At 44.4% G+C, this 23,117-nt stretch overlaps 1 protein-coding gene across 1 annotated transcript in view; it reads left to right on the top strand.

Annotated features, from left to right (window-relative positions):
* Positions 1–23,117, top strand: part of ets1 (v-ets avian erythroblastosis virus E26 oncogene homolog 1) — a 52,167-nt gene that overhangs the window by 627 nt on the left and 28,423 nt on the right. Inside the window, 3 exon segments of the mRNA XM_083773976.1 lie at positions 1,479–1,548; positions 1,550–1,570; positions 5,200–5,356. Of these exon segments, the coding sequence (XP_083630102.1) occupies positions 1,501–1,548; positions 1,550–1,570; positions 5,200–5,356 (226 nt within the window). The 5' untranslated portion in view covers positions 1,479–1,500.

The following is a 23,117-nucleotide window of genomic DNA, read 5'->3' as shown; positions in this document are numbered from 1 at the left end:
GAGAGGAGAGGAGAGGAGAGGGAGAGGAGAGGAGAGGAGAGGAGAGGAGAGGAGAGGAGAGGAGAGGAGAGGAGAGGAGAAATAGGAAAATGGAAGAATCTCCAGCTGGCAAGTTTCTGAATGCACTGACTTGATTGAGCCGGACCTTAAGGGTCAATCTTTACACCAGTGGTTTTCAACCCTTTTCACATCAACGTCCATTATTTATTGGGCATTTGAGCCACGGACCACCATTTCATGAGATTTAGCCTCTCGGACCCAAAACATAGAATATTTTGTTGTCGGTGGATACGATTTTGTCCACAATTCCATGCTGTATTGATCATAGGATAGATAACGGGCAAACAATCAAAATAACAATTATCCTACATTCTCTAATTCTCTAATGGAGACTTGACTGCATGATAAATTAAGTAATGCCGATGTTTAACAATAATCTAACTCTTGAAAGCATAAAATGAAACCAAATGGAGTGGACCCGCACAGGTCCATTTGATTTCATTTTACGCTATCAAGAGTTAAAGATAAGGGTCCATTTGGTTACCAACTCTCCATCATTTAGCTGGGGACCACCTGGAACCCCATCAAGGACCATGGTTGAAAACCACTGGTTTACACCCTTTAGAGCAGTGGTTCCCAAAGTGGGGTCCGGGCCGGGGACCCCCAGGGGTCCTTGAGGGAGTTCCAGGGGGTCCCCAGGGAAATGATGGTTTGGAACCCAATGGACCCATATGGATCTGTATCTCTGAGATTGTACAAATGGAACCAAATGGACCCTAATGGGTCCAATTGAGTTAAATTAACATTGATTTTACAATATACATTGGGGTCCCAGAGATAGAAATGCCATTAAATGGGTCCGTAGACTAATGCATGTCAAACTGGGGTATAAAGAGAATCACTTTTTCTCTTAATCTTATTCTTCCCTGGCATATATTTTTCAAATGGGGGTCGGAACACATTTAACACATTTAACACAACAAGATGTTTTAGTAACATTCATTCTTAACTGATGAATTCACAATGTAATGCAGAAAATAAATTTGTTGCCTGTCTGTCTGTCTGTCTGTCTGTCTGTCTGTCTGTCTGTCTGTCTGTCTGTCTGTCTGTCTGTCTGTCTGTCTGTCTGTCTGTCTGTCTGTCTGTCTGTCTGTCTGTCTGTCTGTCTGTCTGTCTGTCTGTCTGTCTGTCTGCCTGCTTGCTATCTTCCCTACCCTTGATCACCCCCCCCCTCCCCCATTTTTCCTACCCACCCCCCCCCCCCCTCACCTCCTAAACTCACCCGCACAGATTCTTTGCAAACGTATACACTTGTTTCACATTTACGCACACATGCGAGTGTAAACAGTATATGACAGATGGGCGTGTGTGTGTGTGTGTGTGTGTGTGTGTGTGTGTGTGTGTGTGTGTGTGTGTGTGTGTGTGTGTGTGTGTGTCGTGTGTGTGTGTGTGTGTGTGTGTGCTGATCCGTTTGGCAGGCCCTGCTCCCTCAGTCCAGTGATGAGTTACTACGTGGATCCAGTTTCTTCCTACCCGACCCTTCACACCCTGTGACCGTCTGGGTGCAGTGGTAAGACCTCCCTCGTAAATCACCCCCATGTTAACAGCTACCTACCACACTCACTGCCCGCCTAGGAGTGTGCCTCTATCTCTATCTCTGTCCTCTCTCTCTGTCTGTGTGTGTCTGTGTGTGTGTGTGTGTGTGTGTGTGTGTGTGTGTGTGTGTGTGTGTGTGAGTGTGAGTGTGTGCGAGAGAGAGAGAGATTTGAGTATTAGCAACCGCCCATGGATTTCATAACCATGTGGAAACACACAATTTCCCTATTCGGTTTACGTGGACATCCAAATGTTGCATCTAAAAATGTCTTTGTACACGTTGTTCTTTAAGATTTCATAGAAAATTAGGAAACAACCGTTGAACAGCGCGAATATACTTTCTTCTTGGGCAGTACTGTGTTGTATAATAATCAGTAGTTGCGTGGTTGCACAATCGCCTAGCGCAAAAAAAGAAAGAAAAAAAAGATGCACTTCCCTTTTGCAAGCGAAATGGTAAATATTCAGACGTGCGACCTCCGACCAATCACCACTAACTGACCGAATCAATTTAGTGTCACACCGTCCCTCCTCAATAACACTTAACAGTAACACCTCCTGGCGCTGCAGCCACACAGCAGTACTGTGTAGTGTAGACGGTGAGCGAGGCTCCTAACTCCGCCAAAATGAACCAGAGCCAGAGAGTTGGGGACATTGGGATTCCTGGCAGGTGAGCCATCTGAAGAGGTAAAGGGTAGAAATGTCTCCATTTGTATGCAGCGCGGCCAGTGCATTAGAGAGAGAAGCCGAGGTTATATGCAAATGGCGGGGCCCCCCACCTGGCCCTGATACAAAACATGCTCCCGGCATCCCTAATTGGCTCAGGTGGTGGGGCTCGCCTTCGAAATTGAGATGACTGTATATCGGGGCAGACGTGGTCAAAAAGGTGAACCAGGGTCACAACGCTAGCACTATTCTTCTGAATTTACATGAATTAACGGAGAGGGAAAACGGTGCAGAGCGCTGTGATGTTTTGTTTTTCTATCCCTTATACTCTCCTGTGAATTTAAATGTACTTCTCGTTCTGTACTTGTTGAAGATTATTCTGTGGAAATAAAGATCTCAGTCCACCAGACAAATTATGGTCACAATGTGTCTTGGAGTCGGATTTGACCCGGCATGTGCTACGTTACATAAGCGTATATTCCGTATGCTATAACTCATATTTTGACCTTTTTCTGTCGGTTTTTGTCTTTGTAAATAGTTGTAGTTTGTAAGTTCAAAGTAAACCATTCCACTTGTAGAAGTTCAGAAGCGTGTTGTACAGCCTATTAGTATTTTATACTTAATCGTTCAGCAAAATAAAACAATTTCTGTGAAAATCAAATGAATTAAATGATGCCCAATGATCAATAGTCTACAGTAGCCTATGTTAATTTCCCAAATCTGTCAGTAGTTTTCTACATTTAAAGTGGATGAATCAAAGCATAGTGGTTTCACAAAACTATGAACACATTTCCATGTTATCGGCAGAATCTGCCTTTAAAATGACAGCATCCATCCATGGCCCTGGCCCCTCCCTGTCTATCTCGTCTCCCATGCTGATGGGACTGATAGGGGGCTTGCAGCAGACTAGGGTATCCCTGGAGAACCCAGCACATAGTGCCTCTCTCCAGATGCCATGGTGGTCATGTTAGCTGGTCATAACGCAGGGTTGGCTGCTGATAAGCGTGGCAGGGTTTAAACATAGCCTTCTTATCGTATGTCAGTCTGTCAGTAAGACAGTGAATCAGTCAGTGAATCAATCAGTAGACTTAAACCACAAGCTGGTCAAACAGTTTGCTAGTTTATCCCTGTCTGTCAGGTCCATCGATCTGTCAGTAATCCAGTATTCTTTTGAAAATTAAACAAATGTCCACAAGTCATGCTGTCTGTCTCTGAGTCAGGTCAAATAGAAACCACTGTCAGGTGATTGCGTGGTACGTTATGTTTTAGTTTTACGCTTTAGCGTTTGCAGTCAGTTCATATAGTCTAATATATCAATATCTAAAGACTGTCTCTCAGCAAACTAACAAAATACAAAATAGGTTTTCATATTTTCTCAGAAGCACTATGTTAGATATGGTCTGGAGTAGTGGACAGGTGTGATAACATGCAGGTGTATTGTTTCCATTGAGTTGTGTGTCTCCAGGTGTATGTGTATTGAGAGAACATCCATATAGGGGATGTTGATGACAGTTTAACTGTTACATGAATGGCTGTGTGATGTCAAAGGCTTACTGAGCAATCAGATCCATGTCGAGTGAAATAATCAATTTGTTTGAAATAATGATGTGGAAGAAAGATTGTATTTTAAATTAGCTTTCAGTTAAATTAGTATATTTTCTCAAACTGACACATTATAACAGTCAACATTTTGATAGAATTCAAGCTTAAACAATTTGGTTGTTTACGCCATAGACAACCAAATTGTTTAAGCTTGAATTCTTTATGGAGTTCGGGCAGGGGGTTGTTGTGAGAGATATTCTCACTGCCTGTTCACATACATTTTATTTTTAATCAGAAATGCAATATCTATTGAGATTTATATGTTTGTTTTCAGGGGAGTGTCTGGCTTTCCACTCGCTATTCTATCGCTTGTATCCACACAGAGTGTCCAATCTCTCCCTGTGTGCTGCTCTCAAGTGCTGACTTTAGACTTCCAGCCTTGCTGTGAGCAACCACATATGTGGACATTGCTGTGATAAGCAGCATAAAACAACATGGCAAAGACTGAATGAGACAAATTTAGCTGCCGGGTTTATCTCCACCAAAAAAACTAAACAAAAACTTTACTGACAAGAAACAGCCAAGGTTCAGGTAGGAGTGAAGGTTAAACTGTAAATTAAATGTTTTGGAGGGTTACTTTTTGGTTAATTATTTTTGCTCTTATTTTAATTATTATCTATATTTTAATGTCTTCTCTTATTTTAATTTTAAGATTGTTGTATTACTTTTACTAACTTCAAACACACGTCAGCCGAGGATGGGAAGAGTTGTTCATTGTACAAAAAGAAAAGACTTGCTGGATTGTATTGCATTTTATTTATTTTACTTTATGATTAAAGGACAAACACATGGTATGGTACATGCTGAAAAAGATAAAGCACATTCAAGTCAGCGACTTATTTGCATTGTCGTTCCTGAATTTGGGCAAACTGAACCACATAAAAATGCTTAATTTCTCTTTTCAATAATAATTTACATTGAAAACATTTTAAAATAATGTAAAGTACTGAAAATGACCAAGGAGAGTGCCTTCAATTTGTCTTTTACTAGAGGGTATGTGTGTGACATCATTGTACCCGGAAGTTATGTGGGAACGCCTACTGAGTGGCATCCTATCTGGTTGCATGGTGGTGAAAATTAGCACATGTGCTAACACTGTAAACATTTGCATCTACAAATTGTACAACTGTGCAATGAACAATGTAATTGTTATGTCTATGTCAAATAAATACAAATTTGAATTAGAATCTTTGCCACTCACTTTGCCACTTGATTTGACACTCACTTTATGCATTCGCATACCCTCTAATGCCTCTATAGTATACACACTGAAATGATCCAATGCTTGGCCCTTCACTTCACTTCACCTGACACCTCTTGTGTTCTGTTTGACTCCAGAGGATGAGTGGAGGGCTGGCGATGGGCCCTCAGACCCACCTCCTCCACCCAGGGGTGGTCCACCCACAGCAGCAGTACTACCCTTCACAGCCCCTCTACCCACCACAGGACGTACCCCTCCAGGAGGTGCCCAATGGACACGACCACTGCCCAACAGGTGAGACAATATAGGTCAGGAGGCGACCCTGTTCTCTGCCCCCCAAAGGGAGGGGCTGGAAGGTGCACCGCGGGAGGGAGGGAGTGCTCCGCTGTGTTCATTGTTCATTGGGGGACGAGGATTTACTATTCTATGCCTATCGGGTCGCAACTCGGACAGGGCTGAGTCGGTGAACAGTGAACTTTGCAACGTTCCATGCGGCAACTCGGGCGCTTTAGCTCGCTCTGTGGTGTCTAAAAATTAAAAAAAAGCTAGTAAAGACATTCAAAACCGGATCAACAAAGCATACACAACCTTCATAAGACTTAAGCAAATCTGGAAATCAAAACAATACAGTAAAAAAAAAAAAACTCCGGATCTACCAAAGCTGCGTACTCTCAACACTACTGTACGGTGCAGAATGCTGGAAAACAACAGAAAATGACATCCATAAACTATCCACCTTCCACACATCATGCCTGCGAAAGATCCTGCACATATTCTGGCCCAAGACCATCTCAAACAATAACCTCCTCAACATCACCCAACAAGACAACATGCACAGCATAATCAATAAACGCAGGTGGACCTGGATTGGCCATGTACTCAGAATGGACATCAATGCAATCCCAAGAGTCGCATTACACTGGACCCCAGAAGGAAAGAGAAAGAAAGGCAGGCCCAAAACGACATGGCGTAGGACGATGGGGCAGAAAACTATGTCGATGTCAGGAGAAGGTGAATGAGAAACATTTCCTCCACTTCCTCAGCAACTGATGCCAAGGTGCCCTTCAGAAAGGCACTTAATCCCCCATTTTACCAGTAAACATTATTCATGTGTGCGTGTGCGTACACATTCACTGAATTGAGTATGAAGGACCCCAATGGAAACAGGCTTTCTTGGGTTTAAATCCTTTAAGACTATTGAATTATACTTTCCTGTGCTTTTTTCTGCAAATTTACAGTAATAAAGTATACACTGTAGAGTGTACAGCATTAGAAGCAGCGTCAACTTCCTCTGGATGGTTGAAAAGAGAACCTCATCTTAAAATAAAACGTTACCAGTACAGTAAATGGTGCAGTGCATACTTAGTGTGCATACAAAAATAAAATAAAAAATGGGTGAAAGTAATCTTTGGAAAACCATTTTCAGCAGAGTGCTTTTGGCTGCCAAAATGGTTTCATCAAGTCATGTAATATATGTCTTATAAAATACATTTTCACAAAATGCCCTCTAACCATCAACCCCCTCCTCCCCTGTCCTGGCTTTGAGCCAGCCGACCAATCAATCAACAGTTGGAACTGATTAAGAAACGCCAAAAACAAAGTCTAAATCTGAGGCATACTTACATTTTACACTATAGGACCCTACATTTTCCAGGCCTGCTTTGTTCTGTTCATTCTTTGTTCTTTATTATATCCTTCTGTTCAAAGTATAGTTGAGGGCTGCTTATTCAGTGTTGGAATAAGATGCATGACACCTCAATGTCTTCAATGCTGCTGTCATTCTGTACTTTACAATGGCCAATTACGTACAGGAATAGAAGGCGCAAGCAAGCCGACACACGTTGGTGTTCTTTAATGTTTGTAGCCCATATTTAAATAAAGGCCTTTTACTTATACACACCCACATTGAGTGCCTGGACTTGGATTTGTATGCCTTTGTGGCATATTTTCTCTCTCTCTCTGAACATTATTTCCTTTCATGAGCACCGCTGGATGAAGCCAGGGATACCAGTAGCGCTCGTTCAGTTTCTTCTTTCTACACAGAAATAATTTGTTGAAAATGGCAACAGAAAACACGGATCAAAAGTTAAAAGAAAAGCCTCACGGAGAGCAGTAGGTTGTTCTTTGTGGAGGAATAGCTTAGAGAGAGCAAACAAAAGGCTGTGTGAACAGGAGTGATAAGTGGACTGTGACTCACACACACATACATACACACAAACACTCACGTCCACGACTCCTTTGGCACTGACCCATTACAGTTGGCCCCTTCATTTCGGTCATTACAATACGAGCACGCACGTGCAAGTATGTGCACGGCACACAAGCAAACGCACAAAAACACTTGTGCACACACGTACAATCTCTGTTTGGCCTGGGGTTGCAAGTCCCCCCGCCCCCCCCCCCCCCCCCAAGGGATTATGGTGACGCTGACCCTGAGGGCGATGCCTTTACCAGATGCATCTCTCTCTCTCTCTCTCTCTCTCTCTCTCTCTCTCTCTCTCTCTCTCTCTCTCTCTCTCTCTCTCTCTCTCTCTCTCCTTCTCAAGGGACAGCACATGCCCAGCATTTTTCAGCCTCAGAGTTTCTTGCTCTCTCTCTCTCTCCACCCTCGATCTCCCACTCTCCCACTCTCCCCCTCTCCCACTCTCCCCCTCTCCCCCTCTGTCTGTCTGTCTGTCTGTCTGTCTGTCTGTCTGTCTGTCTGTCTGTCTGTCTGTCTGTCTGTCTGTCTGTCTGTGTGAGTGCGTCCGTGCGTGCCGTGCGTGCATGTGTGTGAGCGTATGTGTGCGTGCGTGCGCATGCGTCTCTCTTTTTCACTGTCTCTTCTCTCCTTTTTTTCTAAACAAGGTTTATTTTAAACTGGAACATTCCTTCCAGTGCGTTTGCTGAGCCCCCCCCTTCCACACACACACACACACACACACACACACACTGGTCTTGGAGAGTGATTGATGCTGGCGGTCTGGGACGCACGCCACGGGAGTGGGGTAGGGGTGCACCAGCTTTCCTCCGTCACCTCCCTCCTCGGGCTGGATGCAGGGGGCACAGCAGGGGGCCAGAGGGCGGCCATCTTTTTCCCAAGCCTCTGGCTTGGTCTCAGGGGAGACGGAAGGGACCAGTGTGTGTGTGTGTGTGTGTGTGTGTGTGTGTGTGTGTGTAAGATTGTGTTTCTGTGTGAGTCAGTGTTTGTGTATCTGTCGCAATTTTTTTTATCTGGGTGTGCATTTCAAACCCCATCATGTGTGTTTGTTCTTTTCTGTGCGTGCGTGTGTGTTAGTGTTTGTGTATCTGTCGCAATTTTTAATCTGGATGTGCATTTCAAACCCCATCGTGTGTGTTTGTTCTTTTCTGTTGTTTTTGTGTGTGTGTGTGTGTGTGTGTGTGTGTGTGTGTGTGTGTGTGTGCGCACGTGTGTGTGTGTGTGTGCAAGCGATAGATAGGGCTGGGATTTTATGGGATTTGCTGATGTTTGTTGCCAGAGACACACTCCTTTGGAGCCTTCACTTCATCGGTCCCAGCGCTTAGCCGCTGACATAAACATTGTCAAGTGGAAAAAAATGACCGGGAATTGACCCGCCAACAACCACCCCCCATGTACCCCTCCCCCACGCCCCCTCTCCTCCTCCTCCAGCAGAGCAGCAGAGTGCTAGTCAACTGGCAGTTTTTAGAGCATCCCAGCGCCCACCTGTAGACATCATTACAGAGGTTTAGAGTTCCCCTTGTGGGGCCATCATGTGCGTAGAGTAGCGGCTAGCAGGCCGGGGCAGCAGAAGGTGGTGTGTTTTTGCCTGATGTATACTTGGTTACGCATCGTGTCTCACACCGAGCATGGTGTCTGACTCTGAGCTCACAGCATGTGTTATGTGCTTTAGATCTGCTATTTTCGTTGCGAGACACCGCGGCACGCTATAGTAAGTGTAAATCAACCAGCCCCTGTGGAACCCTCCCCATGCCCTGGAGGGGTTAGCCTTAACACCCACCAGCCCAGTAACCTGTGGAACCCTCCCAGGTTGCCCTGGAGGGGTGCCGACGTCCTAGCGGTGGAACCCTCCCCATGCCCTGGAGGGGTGCCGACGTCCTAGCAGTCCAACACACAATAGTCCGACACCCTGCCCCTAACTTGGAGCAATCACAGGAAAATAGTGGTTCACCGATCAACATTCGATGTTGCGTAACAGTGGGACGTCATCTAAAATGTCCCCCCCCCTTTTTTTTTGCAGACGAGACCGAAAAACATTCATAACTCTTGATCTAAATCATCCAATTCTAAGAAAAGTTCATGTCCCACTGCGGTCCCATCACTAGTCAGTCACGGTGGGAGGCATACTATCATCCGACAGAGCATTGCTCCGAAGGAGCAATGCTCCGAGGTGCGCTGCGGGTCGGGAGAGGGTTGCGGTTATAGGTTTAGGTGTCTGCCCCGGGGGAGGTTAGGGTTAGGGTGAGGGAGGAGGTAGGTTGTCGTTCGGACCAATGCTCCGTCGGATGAAAGTACTGCACTCAGTCACGGTAGATAGAGTGTTTTGGCTACATTTAGTTTTGTAACTAAAGAATTAAGCTCTACACTTAGATATCCACCCCTTAACGTGACATGAACAAAATATGGCCAGTTGGCCATATTGGTCCCCTTGATACTCCCAGGAAAATGAACACTACTGATTTACTTGACCCCTCGGCCTGCTGCCTTTCCTATATCGACACCATTAGGCCAAAATATACAGTTGGATATCTCAAAATCCAATAGGCAGATCGCCTTAAACCCTAGTGAGCATATTTACTATGCATGACGGACACACACACACACACACACACACACACACACACACACACACACACACACACACACACACACACAGATGTGAGACCTGGGTGGTGTTGCATGTTAAAGGACACATGGCTGTGGCGGACTGTCACACACAGCACTTCCTGACAACAGCCATGCCACGGAGGTGTTTACACTGAGCCAGCTCTAACTATCCTCTCCTTGACACTAACCCCACCGGAGCTCATCATAAACGCCCAGACTCAAACATTAACTATGTGTGTGTGCGTGCGCGTGTGCGTGCGTGCACAAGTGCGTGTGCATGTACGTGTGTACTAATGCACGTGAGGGCCAAATGTCCCCACAAGTGTAGTAGAATTTTGGAAACAGTGAGTTAAATGTTACTGGGCCTCATAAGATGAACAAATGGTTGTTTAATGGTTAAAAGAAGAAGACGAATTATGTTTACAATAGGAAAAGGACGAGGTTGGGGTTAGGGTTAAAGTTATATCTGATTTGTAGTTGCGCGCCGGTGTCGCGTTTTGTATCGGAAATATGTCTACAATATGTTGCAGTGTGGATATTTTTGGTGCATGACACTGGCACGCAACTCACGTCTGGCCTGGGTAGCTCAGACTGTCGGTAGAGCGCTCGCTTTTGGAGGGTTTAGGGTTAAAATGGCATTGTGTGCGTGCGTGCGTGTTTGCACTTGGACTTTAATTTTGTGTGTTAATTTTGTCCTCTGTGTCTACTGTACTCTGTGTACTGCTGAATCACGTCATGTGTACACTGTACAGTCTGCACATGCATGTGAATGGATACGTGCACTCACACAGACACACACATCCTTCATTTAACATCCTGCATGCAGTGATGCACAGCCCACATGTTCATTCATTAAATTCACACCCTACGCTGCTCTGGTATGTATTGTATTACAGTATCCTCTCATTCAGTAAAGTACAGCTTACGCACGCACGCATGCACACAAACACACACACACACACACACACACACACACACACACACACACACACACACACACACACACACACACACACACACACACACACACACACACTCTCTATTCCCAGGCCCACTTGTGTGCTCACTACACACACACAGGCAAAGACACACGCACATCCACTCACTCCCAGGCGATTGTGAGCTCACTGTACATTTAAAACATGCGCTCCCATTTAGTACACGCAAACACAGCTGTGATCTGGCACTCAGGGACCATTGGCCTGTGTTTTATTTGATGTGATTTGACAGCTGGACAGTTGGAGGGGTGAGAGTTGGGGGGGAGGGGGGGTACTACAGAGGAGGAGTCTGGAGGGTGGGAGTGGGGGGGAGCGGCCTCACATCTTGAAGAGTATAGGCAAGGGAAAAGGAGTTTGGAAAGGGGCTGGTGCTGGGAGGAGGATAGAAAAGGAGGGTTTAGGCCGGGTGGAGGGGGTTCTGAGATGTGGAGAACTTTGGGGGTTGGTGGGGTGGGGGGGGGGTAGGGCTAAGGGGGTTGGGTTTGCCTCTGATGGGGGGGGCACGTCCTCACGGGCCCGGGCCCATTTTTTATTTCTAAAAGTAAACAGGCGGCCTGCGGGGGTCCGGGGGGTTATGGGAAAAGAGGAAACAGCGATGCTAATCAGGCCGGCGCACACTTCCCCCCTCCGACAGTAAAACAAAACAAGACGGGAAGAGACGGAAAAGCGACAGACTGCTCTGGAGGAGTGGGCCGCACACCGCACTGCCACCATCACACCACACACACACACACACACACACGCGCACACACACACACACACACACACACACACACACACACACACACACACACACACACACACACACACACACACAGCCAAATTTAAAGTTCATTCATCTCTGAGAGTGTAAGAATGGATTCTTAAATCTCTGAGTTAAAAGAACACTTTTTCTACTACTTGGATGTTAGATTATTAGACGGGGGTCAGATGATTTACAGTATATTGTGCATTTCCAAGTTGGGTGTTTTAAGAAGCCTGCGATTGAATCTTTATAGCACCAGGATACCATATCATTATTGATGAGAACAAAAATAAATAGCCATCACTAAACCTTGGAATGATTGGAATGATTGGAAGGCTCCAATCAAAAGGGCCATCATCCACTAATGTTTCTGGTATTATTTTGATACTCGTTCAAAATCTCAGCTAACCTCAAACAGACTATCTGTTTTGGTCAATGAGTTATGATTTGACATGAGCCCTTCTATAGTCAACTTATCTCATTTTAACTTTGTAATATCTCAGCATTCTTGCGTGGCAGCCATTGCCACACAAGTCACCAGTTCTACAGAAGTGACTCATTGCTGTTATAGCGCTAAAGAACACATCATTCTGAATCTGATGTCCGTGCAATCAGTCCGTCCACTGATGATGCAACATGCAGATTCTGGGAAAAGGTGGAGTTTTAGGACTCCTACTGTTTCCAAGTATATATTACAAGCTTAGTAATATCCCCACATTCTTAATTATAGACTATAACACAGTGAGGGTGAACATGAATCACACCTCCTTGGAGGGGAATCATAAAGTTACGGCATACCATAGTCATTATTGTAGGCTTGTAAAACAGTAGACAATCACTAAGATCCAAATAACCTCTATAGTGATGTAGTCTTAGGTAAACTGTTAACACTGCACTATTACATTCTCAAACCTATTAAACCTAACCTACTAAATTTAGTGTAAAGTTTACCCTAAACTGGTGTCAATTTTTCCAGAGTTGAATGAGAGAAAAGATGATCGCCCGCCACTCCACACATAATTATATACAGTAGCATTTTGTTTTCATCCCGTTCACGTCTCGGCTCAGGTGGGTCTTCAACATGCGCTGGCGGTGGTGGTAGAATTAATTTAGATGTTTAATGTTCAACAGGCCGATGCCACTTACAGTATAGTGACTATTATAATATGTGAAAATGTACAGACTATGATAAGTCATATCACATGGAAAATACTGACATGAGACTCGTGTGGTCGTTGTTTTCCCTGCCTTCGGCTGTGTGTGTGTGTGTGTGTGTGTGTGTTGGGGGGGGGGGGGTAGCAGAGGGAGGGAGGGAGGCAAATAGGGAGGAGAAGACTAGGGAGGGATGGTCTGGGAGGCAGTGAGACTTGAATGGGGGTGGGGATAATTGAATTATCTGCACAATGGAGTGATGGGGGGCACGTGGTGCTGCTAATGGAGGAAGAGATGTTCTTTTTAGTGAAGCTAATTGTTCAGAAAAGAGCTGAGCCTTTGTTCAGGGCAGGCCTCGCTGTTAACCCCCCGCCTCCTCCCACCCTCTGTGCACTTATACATATGCCCTCTCTCTCTTATACTCTCTCTCTCGCAAGCCCACAAACACTCACACACACATACACAAACTTGCACTCATGCACGCATGCTCAGGCGCGCAAGCACACAAATGCGCGCACGCACACACACAGTCACGCATGCAAGCACTCTCACACACACACACACACACACGCGCACGCACGCACGCACACACACGCATGCACGCACAAACACACACACGCACACACACACACACACACACACACACACACACACACACACAGCCAGACACATAAATACTAAAAGGAACAAAGGAGCAGACAGACGCTCACTGGCACCGCACTGCAACAACACATGCAAGTGCGAGCTGACACATCGATACATATACTGTATATTCATACATAGAGACAGAGATACACATACTGTAGGTAGCTGCATAGATACATGCATAGAAACATGCTGCGTACACAGAGGAACTCATACCATTGTAGATATTTAGATCTGCATAATGACATTTGCAGATATACAGTAGTACAGACAGAATATGCACGCACGCACCTACGCATGCACACTATTACGAGCGCACACACACACACGCACACGCACACACACACACACACACACACACACACACACACACACACACACACACACACACACGTGCACACATGCACACGCACACACACTCCATTCCTGTCTGTCTGTCCCAGCCAAGGCTGTGATCTCAGCAGGAGTGCATGCAGCCTGTGGCATCTTCAGACAGCAACAGCCACTATAGATGAGACTGAGACTAGGCTTGAAAGCAGGGGCCACAAGGACCCCACTGTTTTACTGATCTGTTCCGTCTAATGCTCAAAGTATGTGCGTGCACGTGTGTGTGTGTGTTTGTGTGTGCGTGTGCGTGCGTGTGTGTGTGTGTCTGCGTGTGTGTGCGTGCGTGTGTGTGTGTGTGTCTGCGTGTGTGTGTGTGCGTGTGTGTATGTGTGTGTCACATTTGAGCTCCTTTGTGTTTGGTGTGTTAAATGAGTCAATCCTTGATTAGTGCTAAGTGGAGCTTCATGCCACATGTCACCCTGTCTGTCGCCTCACACACAATTCAATTTAAATTCAATGGAGCTTTGCATTGCCAAAGCAAAGGTCAAAATATAATAGAAACGGTTGAACCGTATATGTTCCACTGCACTCACTGCTGTTGTACTGTAAGTTGGTGTGCAAAGCAGATCTATAAGCTCACACTTTGCCAGGTTTGCGGCACACTATGAGCTTGTAGAACGATTATTTTCTGTGTGCGACATGGCACACAGAGAGGGAGGGAGGATCGAAACGTCATTTTACAGCTGTATGAGTTGAACTATAATGGAAAAAGAATAAAACCTTCAGTTAACACTGTGAAAAGCAGCAGGTGCAACGGTTAGATCTGTGGATTATGGAAGAGAGAAAGAAAGAAAGAAAGAAAGAAAGAAAGAAAGAAAGACAAACATGGGGAGAGATGTACAGTAGAGGGAGATCTGGTCAGGCTGCAGTTGCTAGCATGCATGAAGCTAGCTATTACAACCATGGCAACAGCATTTCCCAGATGATGGAAAAGAAACATTGTTCAAGCTCTCATGTTGCCTGGTATGGAACATGGCAGTAGCCTAGCTTGCTACAACCGGTCCACACACAGTAGCTGCTTGTCCTAGTATTAGTAAGACAAAGTGCAGCCTGTTACGCTAAAGGAAATTGCTTGATTGGAATCAATCAACAACAATAGCTGTTTGCTGTGCTCATTTTGTTTATAGGCACCCTATTGTAGAAAACCTGCAGTTGAACTGTTGCATTATGTACCAAGATCCTACTCAAGATTGGCATTGCTTCAATTGTTACAGATTTTCATGTTATATGGTACAATGATCCAGAGATATAATAGTAGCCTCCCTTGTCCATTTGTGATTTTGTAAAATCTCTATGTATTTATTTTTGTTTTGATTGCTGTTAGGTAAGACAATGATAACAGAAGCATGCATGGAGGACCCTGATGTAAACAACTCTTAGTGCTTGTTCTGGTTTTATCCTCGTAGCAGTTTTTGTATTATGACCTGTACTTTCGTTGAACTGTACCCATTCTACAAACTGAACACGATTTTCAATCAATTTCAATCAATGCAACAAAGCGAGGCGCAGCAGAGTCTGAAATGTATTCAAATGTTCTCTGGCAGCAATGATTAAAGGACCTATAACATCAAATTCAACTTTTTCAATTTCTTTTGTGTTTTTGGGGCTCCCATGTGTGTTTTCTATCCCCACAAATAACCAATTTTGAACAATCAGGCCTTCATGTCATATGGGTGTTTTAATGGAAATTGCTCTCAGAAACAGCTCGACTGATTTTGGCCTCATCGTGATGTCATCAATGTCACCCTACTTTGTATAATTCCTCCATTTCTTCAGTCTTCAGTTGCAAATTTGCATTTCCACTTTGTTTACAATGTCCACCATTGTTGATTTTCCAAGCTGGCATGGAATGGAAACAAGCCTGGTTTTATCTAGCATGAGTATTATAATGACTCAAATATTAAATAATCTGCATATCAGCACCCTCTCCACCTCAGGACAGTGTGGTACTGCAGCTAAAACTGCTTTCAAAGTCCAGAAAGAATTGACAAGGCCTGGTTATATCAGAGTGGTGATTGAGACTCAAACCATTAGAAATAACTTTGAGGGACATAGACAATATGATTATTAAATATTAAAAGCAGTTTTAAAATGCATGTTATTTGCGCTTTAAAGTAACAACACTGAGCATGAGGCAACTTATGAACTTAACGTTGCCCAAGGCATCCTTTTCAGCCTGGCCCTAGAGGCCTAGACACTGACATTTTCCATTCTCTTCAGCGGCATCTATATTGGCGCCATTAAAATACATTTTAGAAAATGTCATACTCTCTCAAAGCAATGATGACTAATTTGTTAATTTCTAATTTTTTTCCATTTCATCCGGTTTCTAAATCAAGGGAGCAGAAACGTCTAGTAAAACTTAGGGAGTGAAGAGGGACATGACTAAACCCCCTGTATGTTGAAAATTGACTCTTTGACTGCCAGCTCTGGCCCCAGATATTAGTCAGCAGTGCCATTAACTTCCTAATGGCCGCCTTCGGGCGACAAAAGGACCCGGGCTGTCCTTTTAAGAGCAGATACCAAGGAGTTCGTTAATAGAAAACAAAGACGGACAGTCAGAAAGAGTGACTGTCTGGATGACTGAATGAATGAAATGTGCTGCGAGGTATTCATTCATCCATTCACCAGCCTTCCCATGTTTCTCCTCCATCATCCACACCCCAGTCAGCCTCGGATGGGGCAGCTAGCTCGACCGCAGAAGCCACTGGGGCTCCTCATAGCCTGCGTGTTTCCATTCAGGCCTCCTCTATCTTGCCAGTGAGTGAAACCTGATCCAGGGACAGCTAATGGAGCTGGTGAAGGACCAGCCGGTTTTAAAAATCCATAAGTGATCAATAGCCCCCGGCTCCCCAGCAGCCTCCACCCAGATCCCATTTGGAAATACATACTGCATACAGAACAGGCAGAAGTATCGTATTGACTGGCATATTAGGATGCACCGTATTGACTTACCCTAACAAGGTTACTTTGGATGTGTGGGTGTGGACACTTGGAAAGAGAGAACTGGTGCATATAGAACAGTATGAGACCTTTGACACTGGTTCCAGTCACTTCAAAATAACTATTTCCAAACCAGGATTTTCCAACATTTGGTAATGTTCATGTGTCCTGACAAGATGATGCCTTATTAGAACATTATTAGGTGGCAGTTTTGTGGAAATGGAAACCTTAATAGTAGTTCAACGGCTTTGCATTATATGAACTGCACCATATTATTACTTTGCGTTATTACATTTTACGTCTGCCAGTGTTTCTCTATTTTGAAACATTTTTTTCCTTAGTTAAAAGCGGTCATGTTCCACTGCTATCACAATGGGTTGCCATGACAGGCTTTTTTCTTTTTTGTGTGTGTTGCTAATGGCTGTGGTTATGTCCACAGGGAGTTTTGCTGTACTCAGGCCAGTTTCAGTTTCTCATTCGTATCCCAGTTAAAAACAAAACACCAATGTTTAAAAAAAATATATATATGGACTGGTACAGGTGCAGTATACTTACATTAGCAATTATGTTAGAAAAGAACAAACTGCTTATCTAAAAAAAAGGGACAAAAAAGGTGCTCTGTAAAAATGAGAAAATGAATAGTCCCTGTTTAAATGTAATTAAGATCCAACATGGCTTTGTTTTGACATCTTTATGGATGACACATTTTGATGTTCAGCTCACAATGTGTCACACTGCAATGTGTTCTGAGCTTGTAGATCTGCCTTTTTGTCTCCACCAGGCCGAAGGCATGGGGAGAGAGTATGTTTTGCAATCCGTTCGTCCGTGTGTGTGTGTGTGTGTGTGTGTGTGTGTGTGTGTGTGTGTGTGTGTGTGTGAGTGTGTGTGTGTGTGTGTGTGTGTGTGTGTGTGTCCGTCCGTCCGTCCGTCCGTCCGTCTGTTACCAGCTAATCTCCGGCACCGTTAACCCGGTCGATGCCAAACTTTGCACATACACTCCCTAGATGTCAACCCTAGATGTCAACGACATCTGCCCCACATTTTCTAAAACGGCCTGTTATAGCGCCACCAGGAGGACGACTTTTGGAACAAAATGCCTCACATTTGGGGCATTTTATTTTTATTCCTTTTCCCGTGGGTGCGCACATGCAAGTCATTGTTTACATTCTGGAGGTGGAGGACGCGGCGGTCACTCATTCACCCTCCCTGCTACTAAATCATACTATACTACTCCCTTACGGATGTGTGTGGCTGGCTGGGTATCTGGATGGCTGGGTATCTGGCTGGTCTGAGCACGAAAACAGCATTGTTTTTCACCACCTGTGCGCAACCTAACACACACAAACACAGTAAAACACACGCACACAGAGTTGCACCACTCACTTCACATGGGTGTGATTTTACATTTTGTTTTGGCTAATGTTCCCCCCCAGAATATGAATGCTGGGATTCAAGTGTTTAAGAGGATTCCCTAAAGCGGAGTCCTGCCATTTACCCCACAACGTTATTCCTTTCAAAGGCCCAGGAGGCAGCTCTGTAAAAAGAAACGCTCAGATTTTTTTATTGATCAGCACAAGGTGAACAGGAAATTCTCTGAGGTGTTTATGAGGGCCAGTTACAAGTTATGTGAATGGATGCTTAGACTAGCAGAATTGGACACAGACACTGACAGTCCACTGAGCTCACGACGCTCTCTGTAGTTCACCAATTCAATTCTCAATTATTATTAATTATTATTAGTGTGCAACCACAATATAGTAATTGCCCGAGTTGATTCCGTATAAACTTTGTAGGCCCTTGTGATGTCATGTGGGTCACTACATCATCATACATAATCATCATAGGCTACTCCAGCTATTTGTGGTCGGTACAACCACACTTGCAATTGCACTTCTCTAGTTATTATTATTATTTATTATAGCCTACATGTTTTAGTAGGCTTCCAACAACATATTAGCTTATTTATAGTCATTGTGATGATCAGGTTTCGTCTAGCATAGATTGATTGATTCATTGAATGATTGATTAAAAATGTTAAGTTTGTAGAATTGGTACAGTGTACAGGTCAATACAAAATCTAATCTAATCTGATAAAACCAGAATAGACTTTACATAAGGGTCCTCCTTTTTTAATTCATCAAAACATTTAAAGACATACAGCTAGATGTACACTTGAAACATTTGAAACACACAAAAAGAAAAAAGAAAGAAAAATAGATCATATACATACACGATTAGAAATAGAAAAAAGGGAAAACACATAGTAGGATATATATACAAATATTATCCAAATAATTATCCAAATTAATAGTAATTGACCTGGATATATAGGCTAGCCTACCTACGGTGTACTATATTTTATTGTATTTTTATGTTTTTTTGTATCTTTCCCCCATAACCGGCATATTTTGCCTGGAACATGGGAATCATTGTTAAATTGTGATGACGTTGGGGGGGAGACTCTGGAGGAGAACGGATTCTCCCAGAGACACACAGGGCAAGAATGCTGCTGTAATTGTGAATCACCACTGGCAGTAGTACACAGTACACACCGCCCCTTCAATGTCGTGCTTGTCCAGCCGCTTCAGCAGCAACAGCAACGCCCAAACCGAGATAGAGGGAGGGAGGGAGGGAGGGAATGAGTGAGTGAGAGGAAAGACGAGAGAGCGTGTATGTGTGTAGCCTACCGGGGGAGAGAGAGAGAGAGAGAGCGGCAGATAGGGAGAGAAGTTTGTAGGAAAAGAAATATTATTTTGGTGGCGATAAAAAAGGGGGAAGAAAACTGGGAGTTAAATTATTCGGTCGGGAAAAAGAAGACAACGTTTATTACCCCATAAATTGTTTCGGAGTATTAGAAAGGCAAATAAGGGACGACGCGGCGATTATTCCAATACATTGATCTGATGATCATGACGGCAGCTGTCGATATGAAACCGACATTAACGATCATAAAGGCTGAGAAAATGGACGGTGAGTAAATTAACTTTGTTGTGTCACTACAATGTCGTTTCGCGAGTCTGGCGCTATAGCTCGTAGTAAAAGCTTCGTTTCGGATGTACAAGTGATGGTGACATTAGTGAGCGAGTCTGGCAGCTCAGCTCATATGTTTGTTCTCTTAACACTTAACAGGCGTAGACAGCGTGACATGTACTGTATACATGTGCCGGTAGTGACTCCCTTTAATTAGAACTGGAACGGGACAAAACGTCCTGGCATTAACAGTGGGATTTCCCCCCCACGTTAGTTAGTTGCTGTGGTGTGGTCATTGTGGTGTGGAGTGGAGTGGACAGCATGCATGACACTTGCGAAAAATACAATTTATGCACCCCCGGGTCCCCACACGGGAGACTGCATTCGTGGATTATTTGAGACTAGCCTGTATGCTGCTTATTATTAAAAACATGAAATAATTGTTTTCCATTTAGACTAAAGACTAACAATTGTTTTTTGCAATGCACATGGTACGTCCATCCATTGCAATGTTGGCATATATCAGTTAGTTATCTTGTGATGTCAATGTCATTGTGGTTGGTTGACATCAGCTGGTTGAATGAAAAGTTTGACAATGCATTGCTGTTCAACTATTAACTACTAAGAAATGCCCTGTAGCAAAACATTTGACATTTTCAAGTTGGAAAGAGTGACCAAACATGATCTATTCTAAACTAACAGTTGTGTTCATCGAAGGAGAGAGAGAATAATTGTCTTTCAGACAGGCTATTCCAGTGCATGTGTAACAGTTTCTTTATACATTATCATCATGAATCATGACAAGTTTTTTCATTTGCATATTGTTTGAGGTATGTGTGGACTATGTGTGGACCCTTGCCTTTCTCTCTCCCTCAATCTCTATCTCTGTCATAATATGACAGAGATCCAGAGATAGAGTGAGCAATGCCATATGATATTATCATATGGCATTGCTCACTCTAGTCTGGAGCTCCTATCGCTCTGTCAGATCTGTAAAGCACCCATCTCTGTCCCGCGCGGTGAGTCTGTCTACAGCACCGCGTTGCGTTCGGAGTCAGGGCACTCTGCAGTCTGCCCAGCCGGCATGGGAGACTGGCACTGATGCCTAGTCATCCCTCCCTCCCTCTCGCTTTCTGTGTGTCCCCCCCCCCCTCCCTCCCTCCTCCTGAGAGTGGTTTATGCCGAGTTTCCACAGGCTGAGGTGATGAATGTGCAGACTTGAGGCTTGCCTCTCTGACCCCATGCTGCCTGGAAGGCTTGGTTAGCTGTAGATCCTGTAGTTCAGGAACTGCTTCTATGTTGACCCCCTTGTCCCTTCTTCAGAATTAACCTTTTTTTTGGGTTTGCTACCTATTTAGCACACTGAATGTACCATAGTGCGTATGGCATTGCAGCATGGGCAATGTTGAACCAGCTGTTTAAAGGTAGCAAAGTGCTCGCGCGTCATGGAAATATGATGCGTACTTTACTTGCTGACCTGCGATGCGGACTAATGCAGAAGGTTGTGTGACTCACCAGTTTTTACAGCCCTTCTAGTCGTACATGGTACCTTGCTGAAGACATGCACACATGCACAAGCACAGACGCAAACTTGTATAAAGGGGAAAAAAGTGCTGACAGCTGCAGTAGAGTTGCCAAAGCGTAGCATGTCTTGCAAAACCATTTCGCAACACTGGCTCCCGCACACCCTGCCTGGCTGTGCCGTGTGTTCGTGGGTCAAACTGAGGCTGTCAAAGGACCATCTCTCTCTCTCTCACACACACACACACACACACACATGCACACCACACACTCGCAAACGCACACCCACGCACAGTCGTATTTGCTCGTTTCTGCATCGCAGATTCCCCACTTTACAAGATAAGTGTCCCAGTGATGAACTAGTTGGTATTGATTTGAGATGTTCGCCATGATGGATTCTATTTTGTCTGTCTGTCACTAAAACAGTTAATCACTCTATACAAAGCCAGAGAGAATGCATTTGAAGTACACACTGTCGTCAAGTCGGTGGGTTGTGAAAGTAGTTCTATCCCAGTGGACAAGGCTACTCTGGTTTCAACAGCCATAGGGTTTTGCCAATGTGAAAAGTATAGATGATGATGCTTTGGTATTTGGCATGCCCCCCAGCACGCACAAATGGATGCACTGCACACACACACACACACACACACACACACACACACACGACCAACAACAACAACAACAGAACGAGTTGTTTGTTTTTCCTTTTGTGAGCTGCAGTGTCAGTTTACCGAAGGTCTCTTGTTCCGAGGTAATTCTCTTTTTAACCACTTGAGCCTGTTTTATACTTGGTTGCACTGCAGACAATTGCTGATCCTCAAGCTCACAACGCATCACATCGTGATTAACAGTGAGCTTGTGGTTGTGGATCAACTATTCGTCTAAACCAAAACTTTAGACGTGTAATAATGATATAATGACAAATTAGGGATGCTCTGTTGAAATACTTAGTTTACAGCATCAGGATGAGAGGTGCACCACCAACACGCAGTTGCATTACAGTAGCCACCCAGCTCTCTACACGCTGTAGGTTTGGTAATACTTCAGTATAACTGAAGCTTATTATTCAAAGTAGCATGTAGCCATAACAAAGGAGAGAGGAGCTGCTGCACAGATAAGGAGAGATGGCTTCTCAAGATGGAAGGTGTTGGATGAACGACGGAGCTGGATTCCATTCCATGTAGTTGAAAACAGTTCTGTGTTGTTTGTTGTTTTTTTTCCCCATACTCTTTTCTGTGTAACGGAGTAGCTCATACCCGACATACCGTATGAGGGTTATTGAAAATTGGCATATACCTTTTTGTTTAACCTAAAACGTTTGCCCAGAAGATGCTAAACGGAATGTTGCTCATTTTTACAGTACAAGTCCCTGTCTGTTGTCGAAGTGTCTCAGTGAGTTGTCCCTCCTTTTTTAAGTTCTCTGTTCATCAGGCTTGAAGGTCAGGGATGAGTGACTGACAGGAATGCCTCTGAGTGAACGTGCCCTGCTGAGATGGATGGACGGATTGAAAGGAGGAGGGAATGAGGGAAAGGGGCTGAGGAGGAGCCTCACTTTTCTTATCTGATTCAAACAGAGTTGCTTGCTTGTCATAACTGGCATGCCTCGTGTTGCTACCCTTATATGGGATATTTTCAGAGCTGTGCCACCCGCACATGTTCACACGTACACACACATACTGTATGCTATACTACAGCATGCACTGCTATCCTAGTCCTACACATAGTTTTCATTATGAAAACTAGGTTTTACCCTGTTCTTCCTCATGATGTCCTGTCCAGTCCACATTGAATCTGTGTTGTTAATTTTACTTCAAGTGTAAAAGTGGATCTGTATGGTACGGCATCTCAGAAGTTTGCGGTGTATTTGGAGGCGAGGTGTAGGCCTCC

This window comes from Protomyctophum parallelum, assembly GCF_964188405.1.
Source record: "Protomyctophum parallelum genome assembly, chromosome: 9".
In the NCBI taxonomy this organism is placed as follows: Eukaryota; Metazoa; Chordata; class Actinopteri; order Myctophiformes; family Myctophidae; genus Protomyctophum; species Protomyctophum parallelum.
This window is presented reverse-complemented; position numbering and strand designations above follow the sequence as displayed.